Raw genomic sequence first — 16264 nt, forward strand, 5'->3', positions numbered from 1 at the left:
AATTCTCCTTCCATCTTTAAGCTGTAGCTCAATGTACATTCACATGGAAAGGAATTCCAGCCAGCAATGAGTACATGTTCATATTTACCTGAGTGTTAGTCATGGAGATGTTCATGAAAACAGCTAGTGCAGGAGCCCTTTAGTAAATGTTAATGGCATGCTTGAACTGCACAGTATAGCACCAGGCACAGGTGTGCTAAAATGTCTGGCTATCACTGTGACAACAGAAAAGACACATTTCCCAGCAATTCCCTTTATTCTGCATAAGGTCTAGGGGACAGTGCATGTTGCCATCTGTTTCCACCCTGGCAGTAGCATGGAAGTTTGCTCTATTCATTTGGATGGGCAGTGCATTGAGAGAACAAAAATATCAGACTTGGTAACAGTCTCTGGAATGTGATGTTGTCAGTATAAAAAGAAAGATTCTTCTTGACACTGAGAGTAAAAAAAAAACCCTCAACCACAGAGGCAGCAGCTTGGAGGAAAAACAGCCAGAACAACCAAGTGAAATGAGAGGTACATTGGTTTCCTAGTTAAGGTGGGTCTTCGCTACAACGTGAGTGAGAAGCTTCAGCTGCTTGGGGGACCACAGTCTCTGAAAGAACATTGCTCTATGCAAAGCAGTCATGAGGTCCAGTTGTTAGCACAAAGAGATGTCTATCTATCAGGAAATGCAGACTTAGCTATAGCAAAGAGTCCAAAAGAGCCTTAAATAACAATTTCTAGTCTAAGTGAGGGGCTAAGCACTTATCTAGTACTTTCAGGGATTTGAGGAAAGCTGCATATAAAACACATTAATTTCCTGAATTAACTGGGCAAAGAATGATATACTCGTATAGGCTGTTGGGGGAGCAGCGAGGCAAGTTGCACTTATATATATAAATGAGACCTCCATCAAACATCTGTGGACAGGTTTTGAAGAGTGAACTCATTCTCAGAGGTAGAGGAGATGAGTGAGAGGGAACCTTATGAAAGTCTACAGGTATCTGAAGGGAGGGTATCAAGAGAATATTTCCAGACTCTTCTCAGTGGTGCCCAGCAATAAGACAAGAGGCAATGGGCAAGAAGTCAATACAGGAAGAACTCCTTTACAGTGTGAGTGACCAAGCACTGGAACAGATTGCCCAGAGAGGCTGTGGAGTCTCCCTCCCTGGACATATTCAAGAACCATCTGGATGAACTCCTCTGCAATATGCTCTGGGATGCTTGAGCAGGAAGGTTGGACCAGATGACCCATTCTGTGACTGTAGTGAATAAGAGCAGGTAACACAAAATGCTTAGACTATGGCTACTGGTTGCACCTGTAGGAGTGCTAGCAGGAAGATGATGTGGAAACATTTTCTGGAGGATGTTGTTTGATGTTGAAATCTATAACAACAATTGGAGTGATCAGGAAGTCAAAACTGTTGCTAAGAGCTTTTGTACTGGGGTTCATCCCAAAGCAACCAGTCAGTCTGAGTTAAATTGCATAATTTAGGAACAGATTGCCCAGAGAAGTTGTGGGTACCTTATCCCTGGAAGTGTGTTTGAGGCCAAATTGGATGGGACACTGAACTCCCTGGTCTAATGAAAGGTGTTTTTGCCTATGGAAGTGAGATGTGACTAGATGATCTTTAAAGTCCCTTCCAACCTAAACTATTCCATAATTCAATTCTATTTTATCTTTCTATTGGATTGCGTCTGAAGGGAAAGACCATCATAATTTCTTATTACTTCCACTTGTTGATCAAGTTCCCTTAACTTGTTTGACTGAACTGCAACTCCAGATGATGGTGTCAGTGACATAGGCACAGGCTCCACAGGGTTACAAGCCTTAAGGTTTGACAAGGGAAGAGGTTTGCGGGTGACCAGACTGAAGAAGTTGAGCAGATGGGAACAAAAGATTTATCAGGGCTTCTGTTCACTCACATGGCTCAGCATGGAAGGACAGGACATTGTGGGCCAGTTCAGACCTGAGACAAAGCCAGGGAGATGAAGCCAAGCTGACATCTCTGCACATCAGTCTTTGCCTTCAGCCCTTTCCAAAGCACTGCACTTCCTTCAAAGAGTGATATCCTTAGGATGACCATTTTTATATAATGTGCTTCTTAGCATCTAGGGAGTGAGTCGCAGGGTATGAGGTGCAGGCCAGATTCCTGAACACAGAAATAGGGTAAGGAGGGTTAATAGTATCATAGTTGTGGGGGTAACATATGGCTAGTAACACTCTGGAGGTGGGCAATGGCCAATGGATAGAGAATAGACTTTTGCTTTCCACAGAGATGGCTCAGCAGCTCAGACATGGTGTTGTTGGAAACATGATGGTCCAAAGACATAAACAAGGAAAGGCCCCTACGGAGAACATCAATTGATCCATCAATTTTTTTCTGGAACAAAACAGGCAGACTTGCAACACGCATCCTTCTTCCTTATTGCATATCAAAAACATACCTGTTTTGCCAGCTACATTGTTTGGTTTAGTAAGAAATAGCAGGTCTTCTTTTGAACTCTGCTTCTGATGTGTGGAGGCAGATTTACCTTTTATATTTGGAATGGGTTGGTATATTTCTGTTGATACAATACATCGAGAAAAAGTCTTTTTCATCTATCTGTTTTCAAGTGTTTTCTTACTGGCATTTCACCTGGAGATATAATCCTGAGTAATTTACCCAGTGTACTATTGATATCTAGAATTCCCAGGCACAAATGCAGTAATATGATATAAAATTTTATTCAAAAAAATTATCAGAAAAATGATGGTCACAGTATCAAAATAAAAATGATATTACTTATCTCTAAATATGAACTCTTGCCAAATTATCCTTCCCTCCAGCTTGCCAATACTGACACTAACTAAATGACCTGATGATTGCCTTGATATTTTAATGCTTTCATTTTCTCACTATGTCTTGTAACAGCAGGAGAAGGCCAATTTTGTGTGTGTGTGTTCAGGCAAAATCTAGCATTGCAAATATTGTAAAAATCAACAAAATGTAAAATGGAGACAAATACCAACACAGGTAAAAGTGGAAAATAAGACAATAATTTGCAATCATAAAGAAAAAAAAATGAACAAATAAAGTACATTGCTGTATGACAGATTTTATAAAGACTTCTGCTGGAAAACAGCAGGAAACTCTTTCATGCAATTGACCAAGCTAAACTCAAATGAGCAGAGGATAAAAAGTAATAAATTTGGTTTGATTGTATGACTCTTGAAACTCAAATAAGTTTTACTAAAACTGTTGTTATATTCCTTGATTCATTATTGCTTTAATATTTACGTGGGTTCTAAAAGCCTTAATATTTTCAAATTGGCCTACAGTCTCAGTAAAGCAAAATAACATGAAAAATTTTATCTTGATATGTTTATGATGGAATCTCACACAAAAGAGGAAAGTCAAAATAGGCAATCATACCAAAAGCAGAAGAAAGGAGTAGATCTAACATAGTAAATCATCTTCCTCTCTCTCATTGCAAAAAAAAGAGCTAAAAGTTCCTTAAAAATTGGCATATTATGCCATGAAAAATGTTGTCGTACATGCTTATGTCCACTAGGCTTATAATATTAGTAGCAAATATAAGGGAGCACCTTGAGATTATTTCTATTTTATCAATGATCTATCTATGTGAATGCCTTCCAGCTCAGGATATTCCATGATTCTATGTCTTACCTTTCACAAAGATATAACCATCCCCTTCACATTCCTTGCTGTTGATACAAGGAGAAGACAATACTATTAATGCTCAGAGATCAGTCACTGCCGACTGATACAGCTCTAAATTTGAAAATGAAGTGTCAGATACTAACACTGCCTTGGTTGCAAAGGGTGAACAAGTAAATTATACGAACATAAAATTATTTGAATAAATGCAACTCACTATTGCAAGTAACTTGCTTGTTATAGTCAATTTTAATATGTTCATAGGCACTAATTCTAGCAAACAATGCATGAACTCAGTTATTCTTTCAAAGTACTTACTATGCTTTTCAGATAATATTTTAACTACTCTAAAAACGGTCTTTATTTCTGTGACAAAGCCTTATTCTTCTCTTAAACATGAACACTGCAACTGCAATAACATTGGAACATCCTAAAAATTCCAATCTAAGCTTCTATGCACACTGTCTCAAAGGTAGACTTGAAGTTAATATATTCAATGCATAAGAAAACAGATTTTAACCTGTTGACTTTTGCTTCTCTCCATAAACATTAGCAGTAAGAGTCCTTCAGGCCACATTATCTCTCCCCATGCGACTTCACTGCCCTCAATGGGTTTTCACTGCTGTAACCAATTTATTCTATAATTAGAGTTTAATAAACAATCTCTCTGATGATGTACAGGAAGGGAAATAATTCACCTTTCCTCTCTTGCATAGGCTTCTCAGTGATAACAAGACTAAAATAGAGTAGAAAACACTACTTTTGACACTAGATCAAGTATATGTAATTGTGAATTCAGATAACCATTCTTAGGTATGGGGAGAACTTATTTGTATGCAGTGACTTCAAAGTAGGAAAACCACTTCAAATAAAACTACAGTACTATAAGCTACTTCTTTCCTTAACTAATGGAATATTTTAACCAGCCAAAAACATACACTCTTTAAAAATAAAATTTAGAAACCTGGCAAAATAAACCTATACTTCCATGCTTGTGAGATTTTTTTGTGTCTCACCATGGAGCTCCATTTTGTTACTCTGCTACTTCCCAGCTGAACATCTGGACTACTCAAATATGTGGCATGGCACAGTAACTGCTAATTACCAAAAGGAGCAGCTTGAAAACTTCCTCTGATCTTTTAAGAAAGGACTTTTTACTAAAAATACAAACCAGAGTTTAGAAATGTCAATCTTACATGAGATTGTAGCAAGAAAATAATGTACACAGTAGAGATATTTTTTTTGGTGCATTTAATGCAAAGAGACAAATTGCTCTTAATCCATAAATATTCACTGACTTCTCGAAAAGGACTTCATATACACTCCTCTCACAAAAGCAGAGTCTAACAGTCATTTTAGGAAGAGAATAAACAATACTTATTTCTAATTACTTCTATAACTTTGAATCATTTGTCCAAAGACCAGTGTAATCAATGCAAATATTTCATTTGATTGCTGTGTATACTCTGAAGTCGAGCACTGACAGAGATGGTATAACCTAAACTGTACAAAGAAAATGAAGGTGCCTATCTAAGTACATTTAACATATGGGTACCAAATGCTTTGTGTTAAAGGGGAATTCTAGTTTGAGAGTGCAGAATATCACGAACCACATTTTTACCATGTGACATGAATAATTTCATTATATATATATAATTAAATTATGCAGAAGATCCTCTTTTGTCACAAAAATCTTAGGCAAGCAAGCTATTGCATTAATCTCCTTGGATACAGCCTTTAATTTATAAGAAGGATTTGTTCGATGTAGATTCTGGAGATTATAAAAAACGCACTAGGTATTTTGAAGCGTGATCTTCTGATGATAAATGAAGATGACTGAGTCCATTCTCTACGCTACAATTAGTGCTTGTCTCCAAAAATACGACTGTGAATCAGCCTTCACACTTAGAACATTTGTTTTCATCTCATTCATTTCCAGGGTTTCTGTTCATTTTGAGCTGCCTTGATGTCTTTTAAATAGAGAAGAAACAAAGGACTGCATGTTTTGAAGTATTGAAATAAATAGGAGGAATTTCTTGACATGTTTTCTCATATATTTCACATTCCCAATGCTTTTAATATGAAACAGTTTATAACTAGAGCAGATTTTGAAATGTTAATCATTAGCATATATACCAGTGTGTGCAAAAGAGCGAGGAAAATCCTGGAAAATATCTTAGCAACAACCTTGTTCTGATTTAGTGCTTATTTTACTCTCCATTTTAATTCACATACTTTGACTAGTCTTTAACTGTCCTGATAGAAGACAGATATGAAGTTTATAGCTACAAGTATTACAAGAGTCTTTTTCTTTTTATATCCATATATTCTTTCAATTGCTGACTAAATTTTTAATCTCAAAATCAGTATTTTGAAATTCATTTGAATTTATAAGTCAGCATTTTTTCCCAGTGCCTATTGACATGCTAACAATATTTGTCTTGATTTAAATATGTCAGTGGAAAAAATAAAACAAAAAAAAACTAACAAAAGCCCAAAAGTCTCCAGGTATTTTCTGGAAAAAGCTTAATTTCCAAAGCTTTTATTTTTTTGTTCAAAATTCCCATCTGGGATAGGACTAACATACCGTGAGATGGATCAGTGTATGTGTGCTGTTGTCTGTCTCTGCAGACAGGAGGTCCAGAGGTATAGGAACTCTAGTGCTTCCCTAGGAGCTTGGACTCTCTGTGCATGTGAACTCCAACACTATTGGCACATGCCTAGCATGTGCCAGGGCTTTTTAACAGGACTTCTATTCACTGCAGACACACTACACAAATCATATTGCTCAAAGACATGGAAGCCCTAGGGTGGGTCCATTGTATTTGCACTTGCAGTGGCACTGCTGGCCACTCTGTACCTTTGTTCATTCCTCTCTGCTCCTGTATGAAGCTGTCTTGGCAAACATTCTCCCATCAATGTGTTAAAGGAGTGGAACAGTAAAAAATGCACAAATTAACCATCCTGATAGCAAATTAACTAATGCAAATAAATGCAAATTCAATGCATTACCCTGGCATGGCATGCTAATGAGAAAACAAGTCATTTAGTCAATCAAGGAAATATGCAAATAAAAAACATCCTTTTCCAAGGTACTTTGACACAGAAGTCTAAAAGAAATTAAATACTGCAACTGTACTTTGAGTACATAAATTACTATTTGTGTAGTTTGCAATAAGAACTTTCTACTTTGAGTTTTGATTCTGTACAAACTTGGCAATAGCAATATAAAAAAATGCATTTCCTATTTAAAAATACTGCAGAAATGTATTTTTCCCACTAATGTGATGTTTGAAGCTTAGTGGCGAAAAAAATCCTGAACAACTAAAATGTACTCAGGATACTGTTGAAAAGTCAACCTTATCTAATGTCAAATAGTACAACCAAACAAGTATTTCTTGAAAGATAATAAACATCTCACCCCTCTAAGACCTGCTGTTGCAAACAACATTTGCCTTTCTCCATGTGTGCATCTGAGGACCACCTGAGTCCAGGTGTCAGATGACAAGTTGCTATGGAAAATCCACTGCCTCCATGGAAATCATTGCACAGGTGTTTTTGTGGATTATAAGCACAGATTATTAAACACAGCACATATAAAGAAGGGTCAGGGCCCAGTGAAAATACTGGTCATCACCTGTAGTAATAAACAGGATCAGGTGATGAAATCAAAGTTCCAGAATTAATTGCTGGAATATCAGGACTGACCAAATCAAGACACCAATATTGATAAATACCACTGTGCACAGTTGCTGTAAAGGAGAGATAAGAACAACAGTAGATACTGTTCCTTTCTGAATAGTAAGTTTCAGGTTAGGGGCTAAAAGGCACCAAAGATTTCTTTGCTACTCCTTTGAACTTTTCAGTGTTATCTCCCAAGCTCCTTCTCTGAACAATTTAAGATACACTAATTACTTTGTAAAGCACTTGAAAAGTAGTCATGTGAATATTTTGCCATGGTTGTTAAATTGAATTCTACTTTTCTGCATCCAAAGAATCAGAAGCAAATACTTTTATGTCAAGGAAATGGACAAACAGCTTTCTGGCAAAGCTGATTCCTTCCCATTAGTCTAATGCATTATGAAACAGCAAAATTAGAGCATGCTAAAATGTTAACCTGTAAAGTTCTCTCAGCAGCTGTGACATGCTTAACCCAAACATTTTTTTTATGATTATATTATGAAATTAATGGAAATACAATTACTACTTTTAAAGAAAATCATATCCTTTCTTTTATATTCTTGTATATTTCTAATATACAGTCACTCACTGGGCTTTTTTACACGGACAATTACCTTCTCAAGAACTATGTTGCTGTCTCCACAATACTTATGTCAAAATAAATGTCAGTTTCTCTATTGTTAATCTAGCAAAAGTAAGCACAAAAGTGAATCCAGTGATGTAAAAGGAGATATTCAGCAGAACAGAAGCCTAAATTTTCCTCTACTTCTGCCTCAAAAGGCTTCACACTCTTTGCTAGTTCAACTTTCTCATTTTTATTATTACTTGGTATTTCCTAAAGATCTGAACAAATGACCATTTCTATCTATATAGTACTTAGAATTTAGCAGACAGAATAGCAATCAAAATTTGCATTTGGAATTGTCTTATTTAATTTGCCTGAAACAACAGAACTTGACTGAGCTTTCCACAGTCTGACACACATTTTGTCAGGTGAAATAAATATTGTGGGTTTTGATGGACAAATGGAAGAATGCTCAAAGACTGTGTTTATTAGTGTTATTACTTGCCATCTCTAATTATGCTGTATCTACAGCAGAAAATTTCTTTCTCTTTTTTGATCCCTTCTTCCAAGCACAATTAAAAGAGCAAGCGTCTCTTTTTGGGTAGAATACTTGAAGATCTAGTGACTTTACACTTTTTCCAAGGTCAAAAGAGAAATATAATGGAAAAAGTACAGTAAAGAATTTTAAAGCTGGTGAAATTCTATAAAAGGACTGTGAATTCATGGGGGGAAGGAGATGAACATTCTGTTCACCTGTAGCTCTGCAGTATAATTTTCATATCAAGTGTTAATGACAGGTAACCTCCCTAGAGATTTATTCATTCATTTTCTCCCAGGTACAGTGTGTTAGCCGAAGACTTCTCTGCACAGCCATGACGTGAATTGCAATTAACGCTAAGCAGCCAGGGGTTGTTTGTTAGACCATTAGAGCAAGTGTAGCTGAACGGCTCATTCTATGCTATTTACAGAAAGAAGACGGGCAATTCATCACAGACAGATGTTAATGACAGACTACCTGGATCCCTATAGAGGAACGCCGGCTCTTGAGAAACTCCTCTGCTTTGGTCACCAGGATGGCCTTGTCGCTGGTGCGTATGGAGGTGCTCTGGCTCTCGGCCGCGTGGCGCTGGGCGGCCGCCGTCTCCAGGGCGAGGTTCATGGCCTTGTTGCTGTCCAGGCTGTCGGTGGAGTTGTACATCCCTCGCCCGTCCTGCGGCCACGGCGATATCCTCTGAGTCCGGCTGTCGTGGTACGCGTCCTGCGTGGACTCCGTGCTGCTCTGCGCCGTCACGGAGATCAGTGGCTTGGAAGTGGTACGAGGGGGTACTGGTGGCGGTGTTTTTTTGTAACTTGTGTAAGTTACAGCTATGGAAAGAATTAAAAGGGGAAAAAAAAATAAGAAGAAAGAAAAAAAAAAGAAAAGAAAAATAGAAAGAGAGAAATGAAGATTAATCTGATGGAAACTTGATAACAGAAATCACCCTAATACTGTACTACTTAAAATTTATGGTGGTGTAATGTAGTGCTCTTCATTAACCTCACTATTATTTGAAAGTGTCACTCAGAGTCAGATGGCTATCCACAGAAACATTTTATTTCAACAAGGAAGAAGGAAGGGGTGGAAATGGCAGTCCCAAATTACAGTGAAGATGAAAGAGAGTTAGCGAGTAAATGTGTGTTAAGGCTTGTGTTAAGTACACACTGAGGCTTCTGAGATTACGGGATCAAGCTCATAAAAGAAATAAAGGAAGATTTTCCCCCCCTGTTTTTATCATCTGAACTCTGAGCTTTGTATGGATGCAGTATTTTAAGAAAAAGTATCAATATACTGGAAAAAAATATTATTCAACAACTTCTACTTTATGGTATGCCACACTTTAAGCTTTTAAAATTCCTTCCAAGTACACTGTTGGAATTAGGCAAGGTTGGCTACTTACTTGTGCAAGAAGTGTCTATTTAAAAAAAATTCACAATACAGAATAAAGGGAAACTCAAGGCATGTTAAAAATATTGTAATATATGCAAAGCTATTAAGACTTTGATTAGCAGAGCAGTTATGAGGCTGGTTTAACACAGATTCTGTCTTCCAGCATAAGGCTCAATAAAAGATCCAAGAAAACTCTACAGATGCGGAACTGTTCCAATACTGCTTCCTTACAAAATTTTAAAAATTCCATAGAGATTAATATTTAGTCTTTAATGTCATACAGCTGAATTTTCTAATTGTCTAGGCCCACTATGCACTTTTTAACTTTTTTTTTGGTACTAATAAGAATATTTCTGTTGTGGAAGAGTATTTTCCCCAAAGCACATATAATCATAATTCATAAAATTAGCAACTGATTAAAAAAAAAAAAAAAAGCATTGTGGTATATCTTTATTCCTGTATGGAGAAATCAAGTTCAATTCACTTCTTTGTTGCAGCTATCTGGAATGAAGAGATTGTTTTAGGAATTAGCGCCTTGGACTGCTAAGTCTGTATCACCAGGCTAGCCTATGTGAACAGTGAGTCTAGAGAAAGTGACACTTAAATGTTGACTCTTGATAATCATAAATAAAAGTGTTATCATACATAAAAGAGAGAAAGGCAGAGCTAGGAAAGAAAACCTTCATTTAAAGAATGTTTTGAATTCATATTGATGCCATCAATTCTGGCAAAGATTCATAGCCTTGCTCTGAGCTAAATTTCTCTAACAGAGTGAAACACGTAAAGCAGGTGAAACATGCTCTTCAGAATCTGAGCTTTTTTTGAAGTGCCATTTTGTTCCCCTATCACCAATCTTATCTCCTGTCAGTTTTGTAACCAGCAATTAAGAAGAAAGAAAAAACTCAATATTTTTCAGATGCTTTAGGGAGTACAGAAAGCTCACAGAAGAAGGGGGAGGCTGTAAAGATTGGAAATTAAGACAGAGTCTAAGGAACTCAAGCAGTGGGTCTGAGGAATGTTTCCACTAAGAGAGTTGCCATAATGCTGCTCCCCCACCTTCCCCCTGCAAATGTAGATGAAAGTGATCAACGTCCTTGGAAACATTAGAAATAGAGAAAATGGAGTGAAATAGGGTGAACAATATCCAGCACAGGAAGCCAATTTTACCTGTAAAATAAGATAGGTTATCACTGTGATAACTACTTCACTGTTTTTTACATCTGTCTTCATGTAAAAGAATAGCAGTGAATAATCAAACATCTGGTTAATGTGATAATGAAACATCACAAGCAGGTATATCCCTACTACTGAGCAGCAGATCACTTCTATGTCTAATGAATATGAATGTTAAACTGCTGTTGCAACCCTTCATAGCTGACTTAATCTTCATTTTCATTTCCGAAAAAGAAAAATTCTCCCTGTGGCAAATTTCTTGCCTTTTTTTTCTCCCCCGCCCTTTTTTTTTCTCCCCCTAGGATTGAATATTTTATTCTAAAAACGTCTGATTATTTCAGTGGAGTGACATGATTTAAAGCCAACAAGTATTAGAGTAACTGCAGTGTTCTGTCAAGCATTTGATGGTGAACACTAAACAGAAATTTAAAATGCCACAGATGTTCAACAAGTAGAAGAAACTTCCAGTAGACTGGAAGTTTGTGAGAAACTGGCTACATGTTTATGATGAAATATGGCAGGAAGAAATTAAATTAATTCCTATACAGTCACAAAGATAAAATATTGAGCAGGGAATAAAAAAATTCCATCTCTGCACTGTTAATGAGTTTTTATCTGGAATAACAGTTTCAGAGACAGAAATCTAGGACTAATTGGAGACTAACAAAATCAAGTAAGAAGATAAAGGGTCAAATCTTGCTACCAAATTCTAGTTGCTTTAAACATTAAAGTGGTTCTACTGAAGTAAATGGGATAACTTGGCATGTATTTCTGACTTAAGAGACTACTATATAACAAATTAGAGTCTTGTTAAAGGAGAAAGTAACACAGTAGTCCACAGTTTACTGTTCATGCTTGGGTTTAGACCTTTAATAAATAAGAATTACCTTAAGGTCTGAAACATGAAATTTTATATCACTTGCAAATTGTTTCAATTAGTAATGGCATTTGAGAATAGTCCTGTTATCAACCATAATGTTTTTCTACAATGTCTAGTTCTTGGTCCTGGCAATCGTAAATACAGCATATTATATATGGGAAGAAACATTTCCTTCTCCTAATAGAAAAGGAACTTTTTATTTATCATTGGTTTATGCTGATGGACAGGGACTCTTCTCACCTTTGCATCATTCTCTAACTTGTGGGTTTTTGTTTTTTTTTTTGCTTTAGTGGTTAATAGTTCAAAGCAAGCATATAAAACCTCCTCAGCACTGCTTTGTGTCTTCCCCATTTTTAGTCATCATTCTGCAAACTCCAGAGCTGTGGAGGACTTTGCTGGCCCCACAGAGAGCGTTGGTGCTGGGCAATGCAGTCCTGGGGAGCTGAGCACTGACTGAGGACAGTGGCCCGTAGCTCCCCAGGGCACTGGTGATGAACTGGGGACGAGAAGACGGGGATGGAGAATTCTTGTCTTCAGTGTGGACAAGCTGAGCATCAGAGGCAGCACCGGGCAGGAGATGAGACCCGGCAGGAGGCAGGAGTGTGAAAGACACAGCACCAGGAGGGCAGAGCTTGTGCAGGATGGCTTCAGACAGATTGGAATTGTGGACTTGAGCAGACGCCAGAGACCTGCTCCGTGTTTGGACACATAAAACATCAATCCGGGATAACTTCCTGTTGTTTCTGGTGCTGACAAAAGATTTCTGATTTCTTTAGTTTTCTGATTTCTTTAATTTTATAGTGGTTTTAATGTGCATTTCCTGAACATTCCTGATATTTCTCTCACCAGTCCTGCTGCTGAGCAATGAGGCTCAAGCAAAGTAAAAGCAACAGGCATCTGCAATGCTGTTAATCAGTTTGCAAAATCTTTAGCTGCTCTAAAATGCAAAGAAAAAGAAAGATGACCCAAGACATAAATATGTCTTCTTATGAATAAACTAGAAAAATAAACTAAAAACCAAAATTTATTTTTTGCCTAATTTAATGAAGGGGGAAAATATTTTTAAAGTTCCTAACATATTCTGTCTCCCTCTATTAGCTTATAATAATAAAAAAAATTACTAAAATGGTAAAAAACTGTTCTAATTTTAAACCATATGGGTATTTCAGACTCCTATTTGAATCAAAGTATTAACTGCTTAGGTACTTTCCCCACTTCAACACAAATATGTGCAATTGGCTCCACTAAATTTTCCTTTAAGGAGGGCAGTTCGAGAAATGGAGCAAAAACAAAATGGTTCTGTGCTGCTTCATAGTGGACCAGATTCAACAATGATGCAAACCAGGCATAAATTGTTCAGGAGAAATGAGAATGTAGCAATGCAGCATAACATGCATTAATTTGTTGCCCAGTCAGGAAAAAGTGTAAAACGTCAAATTAGTTTTGTAAGAATTGATATCTTAAATGCCAGACCCTCACATACACAAGATTGCCCAGCAGTGCCGAAGTTGGCACAGAGATGGCTACAAATGACCTGTTCTGTAAACCACAATTTTTTTTTTTTTTTAATGTGCTGTGTGATGTCAGCCAGGCAGCATCGGGCACAACCAAAATATCAGGTGCTATGGCAATACTGCAGAGTAGCCAGGAAGACAATTCCAGCACTGGAGAACTGGCAATTTGGTGGTTTGGGTACACCCAGTAGAAACATAAGGAAGATTTCGTGATAATTCTAAGCAACAGTTTAACTGATACAGCTGGAAGCAGAAAATCCCTCTTAATCTACACTGCATTTGTCTAAACTTGCTAAAAGTTACTGTTGTTGCAGCCATAGAAGTCAATTATTCCACCCATATTTCAGTGCAAAAAAAGTTTATACTAGAAATAAAATTACTAAAATAAGTCAGTTTAGATATAATTTCAGTTTAGCCACAGACCTTAACAGACACAAGGCAGTAGGAGAAATATGATCTATTTGATGAAATAGCAGTGGCTGTGGGTGACATTCAGAACACCTTTCAAAAGGCAGCCTTTTAATATATCACCACTTTGGGTCCATTTGCAAAAAAAGAATCACCTGAGGGGTTCTTACAAATCAATATAACCATTAAGCACTTAGTCAAAATAACATTATTATTTAGGCTGACATCACAAAGTTAGCTGGATGATGAATTTACATGAAAGCATCATCAATTAAAGGAAATGGTTGTGGCAGGAGTAAACTGGATTTTCTGTTTTGTAAGGAGGTTTATTCCGAAGGAGGATAATTACTCTGCAGGGAGTTTGGAGCTGCCCTGGAGGCAGAGGTCCCAGGGGCATGTTGCTGAAGGCACACAGGGCTCCTCTGAGCACCAGGAGAAACACAATGCAGGTGCCCAGTCTGGCACTAAAGCTTCTGCTTTGCATGGGGAAAGTCGACACCAACCCTGAAATTATTTCAGAAGAGGAAAAAGAGACCTTCTCTTAATGAAAGACGACAAATCTAAGCCTGTATCAAAAGAGTACAGAGTTTTTGGAAGTCTTTTGGTGCATACTGTTTTAGCCAAAGGCTTTGGAAGTCCCAGCTAATATGACTGTCCTTGAAATCCCCTGAAATCTCTCCAGCATTCTCCATCATGATCATTAGAAATTCTGAATTACTCCTAAAATAAAAATGTACATATGGATGCCTGACAATTATTTCTCGAAAGACAGAATGACGATCATTAAAAGAACATTAAGAAATCAAAGGGGACTTTTGAGAAAAAAAAAATCTCAGACACTAAAAGAATGTATTTCTCACAAAAAGAATTAATTGTTTGATGATTTTTCTAACAAAGCATGGATGACAAAAATAAGAATACAAGTCTCTATTTAAAAGAGAGGGTGTTGGGACATATCTTTTTATATATGTCTCTTTACAACTTCCATCTATGCCAGTCTCTGATTCTAAACATCATTAAAAGAAGACTGCAGTGCCAAACAGGCAAGTTTACTTGTTTACTTGTACAGAATAATCAGCTTTTCTTAGTTAAATTCTGAAATGTTAGTAAGGGGTTTCCTTCTTGAATCAGTTATATCTTTAAAGTTCAGTCATAACAAAAAGGTTTTAAAATGCTTAGTTTTAACATGTATAGCCTCTGGTATTTAATTAAGAAAAATGGATCTGTTAGAATGAAGACGAAAAGTTTGAATCAGACTTTGGATCCAAGTGAATCAGTAAATCAGTCTGTTTTGATCCAAGCTTGCCATTTTCAGTGTGTGCCCTCAGTGAATACCTCAAAACCTACACTGATGATTTGGGTCCCTACTTTCTTCTTTCAGTGCTGGAGTAGTATGTGCTCAGGCTGCACAGAAAAAAAGAGTGATTTGCTCCATGACCTGACCCTAGACAGCCACCTGAATGTAAATCAAGTCCTTCAGAGTGCTCCTCTAACACACCCACTTGTACTTAAATTGAAATATTGTCTGTATGTGGGTGTAGGGCAGGCAAGGGAAACACGTCACATACAATCCAGGGCTCTCCAGCCCTTTCCTTTGCTCCTCCCTGGAAAGGTCCACACCTTTGCTTGCTGATCTGGTGGTGAAAGACCCTGTAATTTCTGAGGGAGATCCTGTAATTTCCATGTTCAAGAATTTCTCCATATTTCAGGTAGTTGAGAGTGGGTTTTTTCAATTGTAAGGATATTCAAACCTTGCAAAATAGTCATTAAAACTTACCAATGTCATACTGTGATTGAAATTCAAGAGATAATTTTGGTTTTAATTAAGTTAACTCTTTTAATTAAATTCTGAATAAATTTCTCTCTACATAATGAGAGAGATACTTTAGTTGTTAACCTATCTTTCTGCTTCTTCCCTTTCCTCATTCAGGCCCTCCAGGATGAATCCTAGCCAGTAGAGACCAGAGAGTTTCTCAGTAGAGAGAGAGTCTTGAGTTTGGGTATCTGTGAAAAGACACAGTCTCTTCCTTTTGAGATAGAACAGTAAGAAACAGTGATACATATATCACTCTTTATATATATATATATAAGGTATAAAAATATCACAGTGATATTTTTATGAGTTTTTTTGTAAGTACTGCTTACCCCAGATGATTTTTATCAGCACAGTTTATATGAGGGGCTGCACTTTATTTAAACTATGTATCTTAAAGCCTGGATATTATGCATCTATAACTTTGTAACCATTTTTCCTGTTGGATCATTTTACATGTCATGTAATTAAGTTAACCTGAATATTTGTTATACCCTAAAGTCAGATGTTAATTGGTAGTCTCATGTTGGCCTATGTAGTCTATGGAGGCAAAATGTTGCATTTATCCTGTGCCAGTATTTTAAGTAGGGTCTTTTAGTAACAGTGGATTACATCACATCTTCAAGACAGTTTTTGGGAACTATACATAGGAATCCATC

At 37.0% G+C, this 16264-nt stretch overlaps 1 protein-coding gene across 30 annotated transcripts in view; it reads right to left on the bottom strand.

Annotated features, from left to right (window-relative positions):
* DLGAP2 (DLG associated protein 2) overlaps positions 1-16264 on the bottom strand; it is a 454715-nt gene that overhangs the window by 26114 nt on the left and 412337 nt on the right. For all 30 annotated transcript variants that reach the window (XM_088162316.1, XM_088162319.1, XM_088162314.1 and 27 more), the window contains one exon: positions 8906-9255. In XM_088162316.1, the coding sequence (XP_088018442.1) occupies positions 8906-9255 (350 nt within the window). The remainder of the gene's footprint in view (positions 1-8905; positions 9256-16264) is intronic.

The sequence above is a fragment of the Sturnus vulgaris genome, chromosome 3 (assembly GCF_052056855.1).
Source record: "Sturnus vulgaris isolate bStuVul1 chromosome 3, bStuVul1.hap1, whole genome shotgun sequence".
Classification (NCBI taxonomy): Eukaryota; Metazoa; Chordata; class Aves; order Passeriformes; family Sturnidae; genus Sturnus; species Sturnus vulgaris.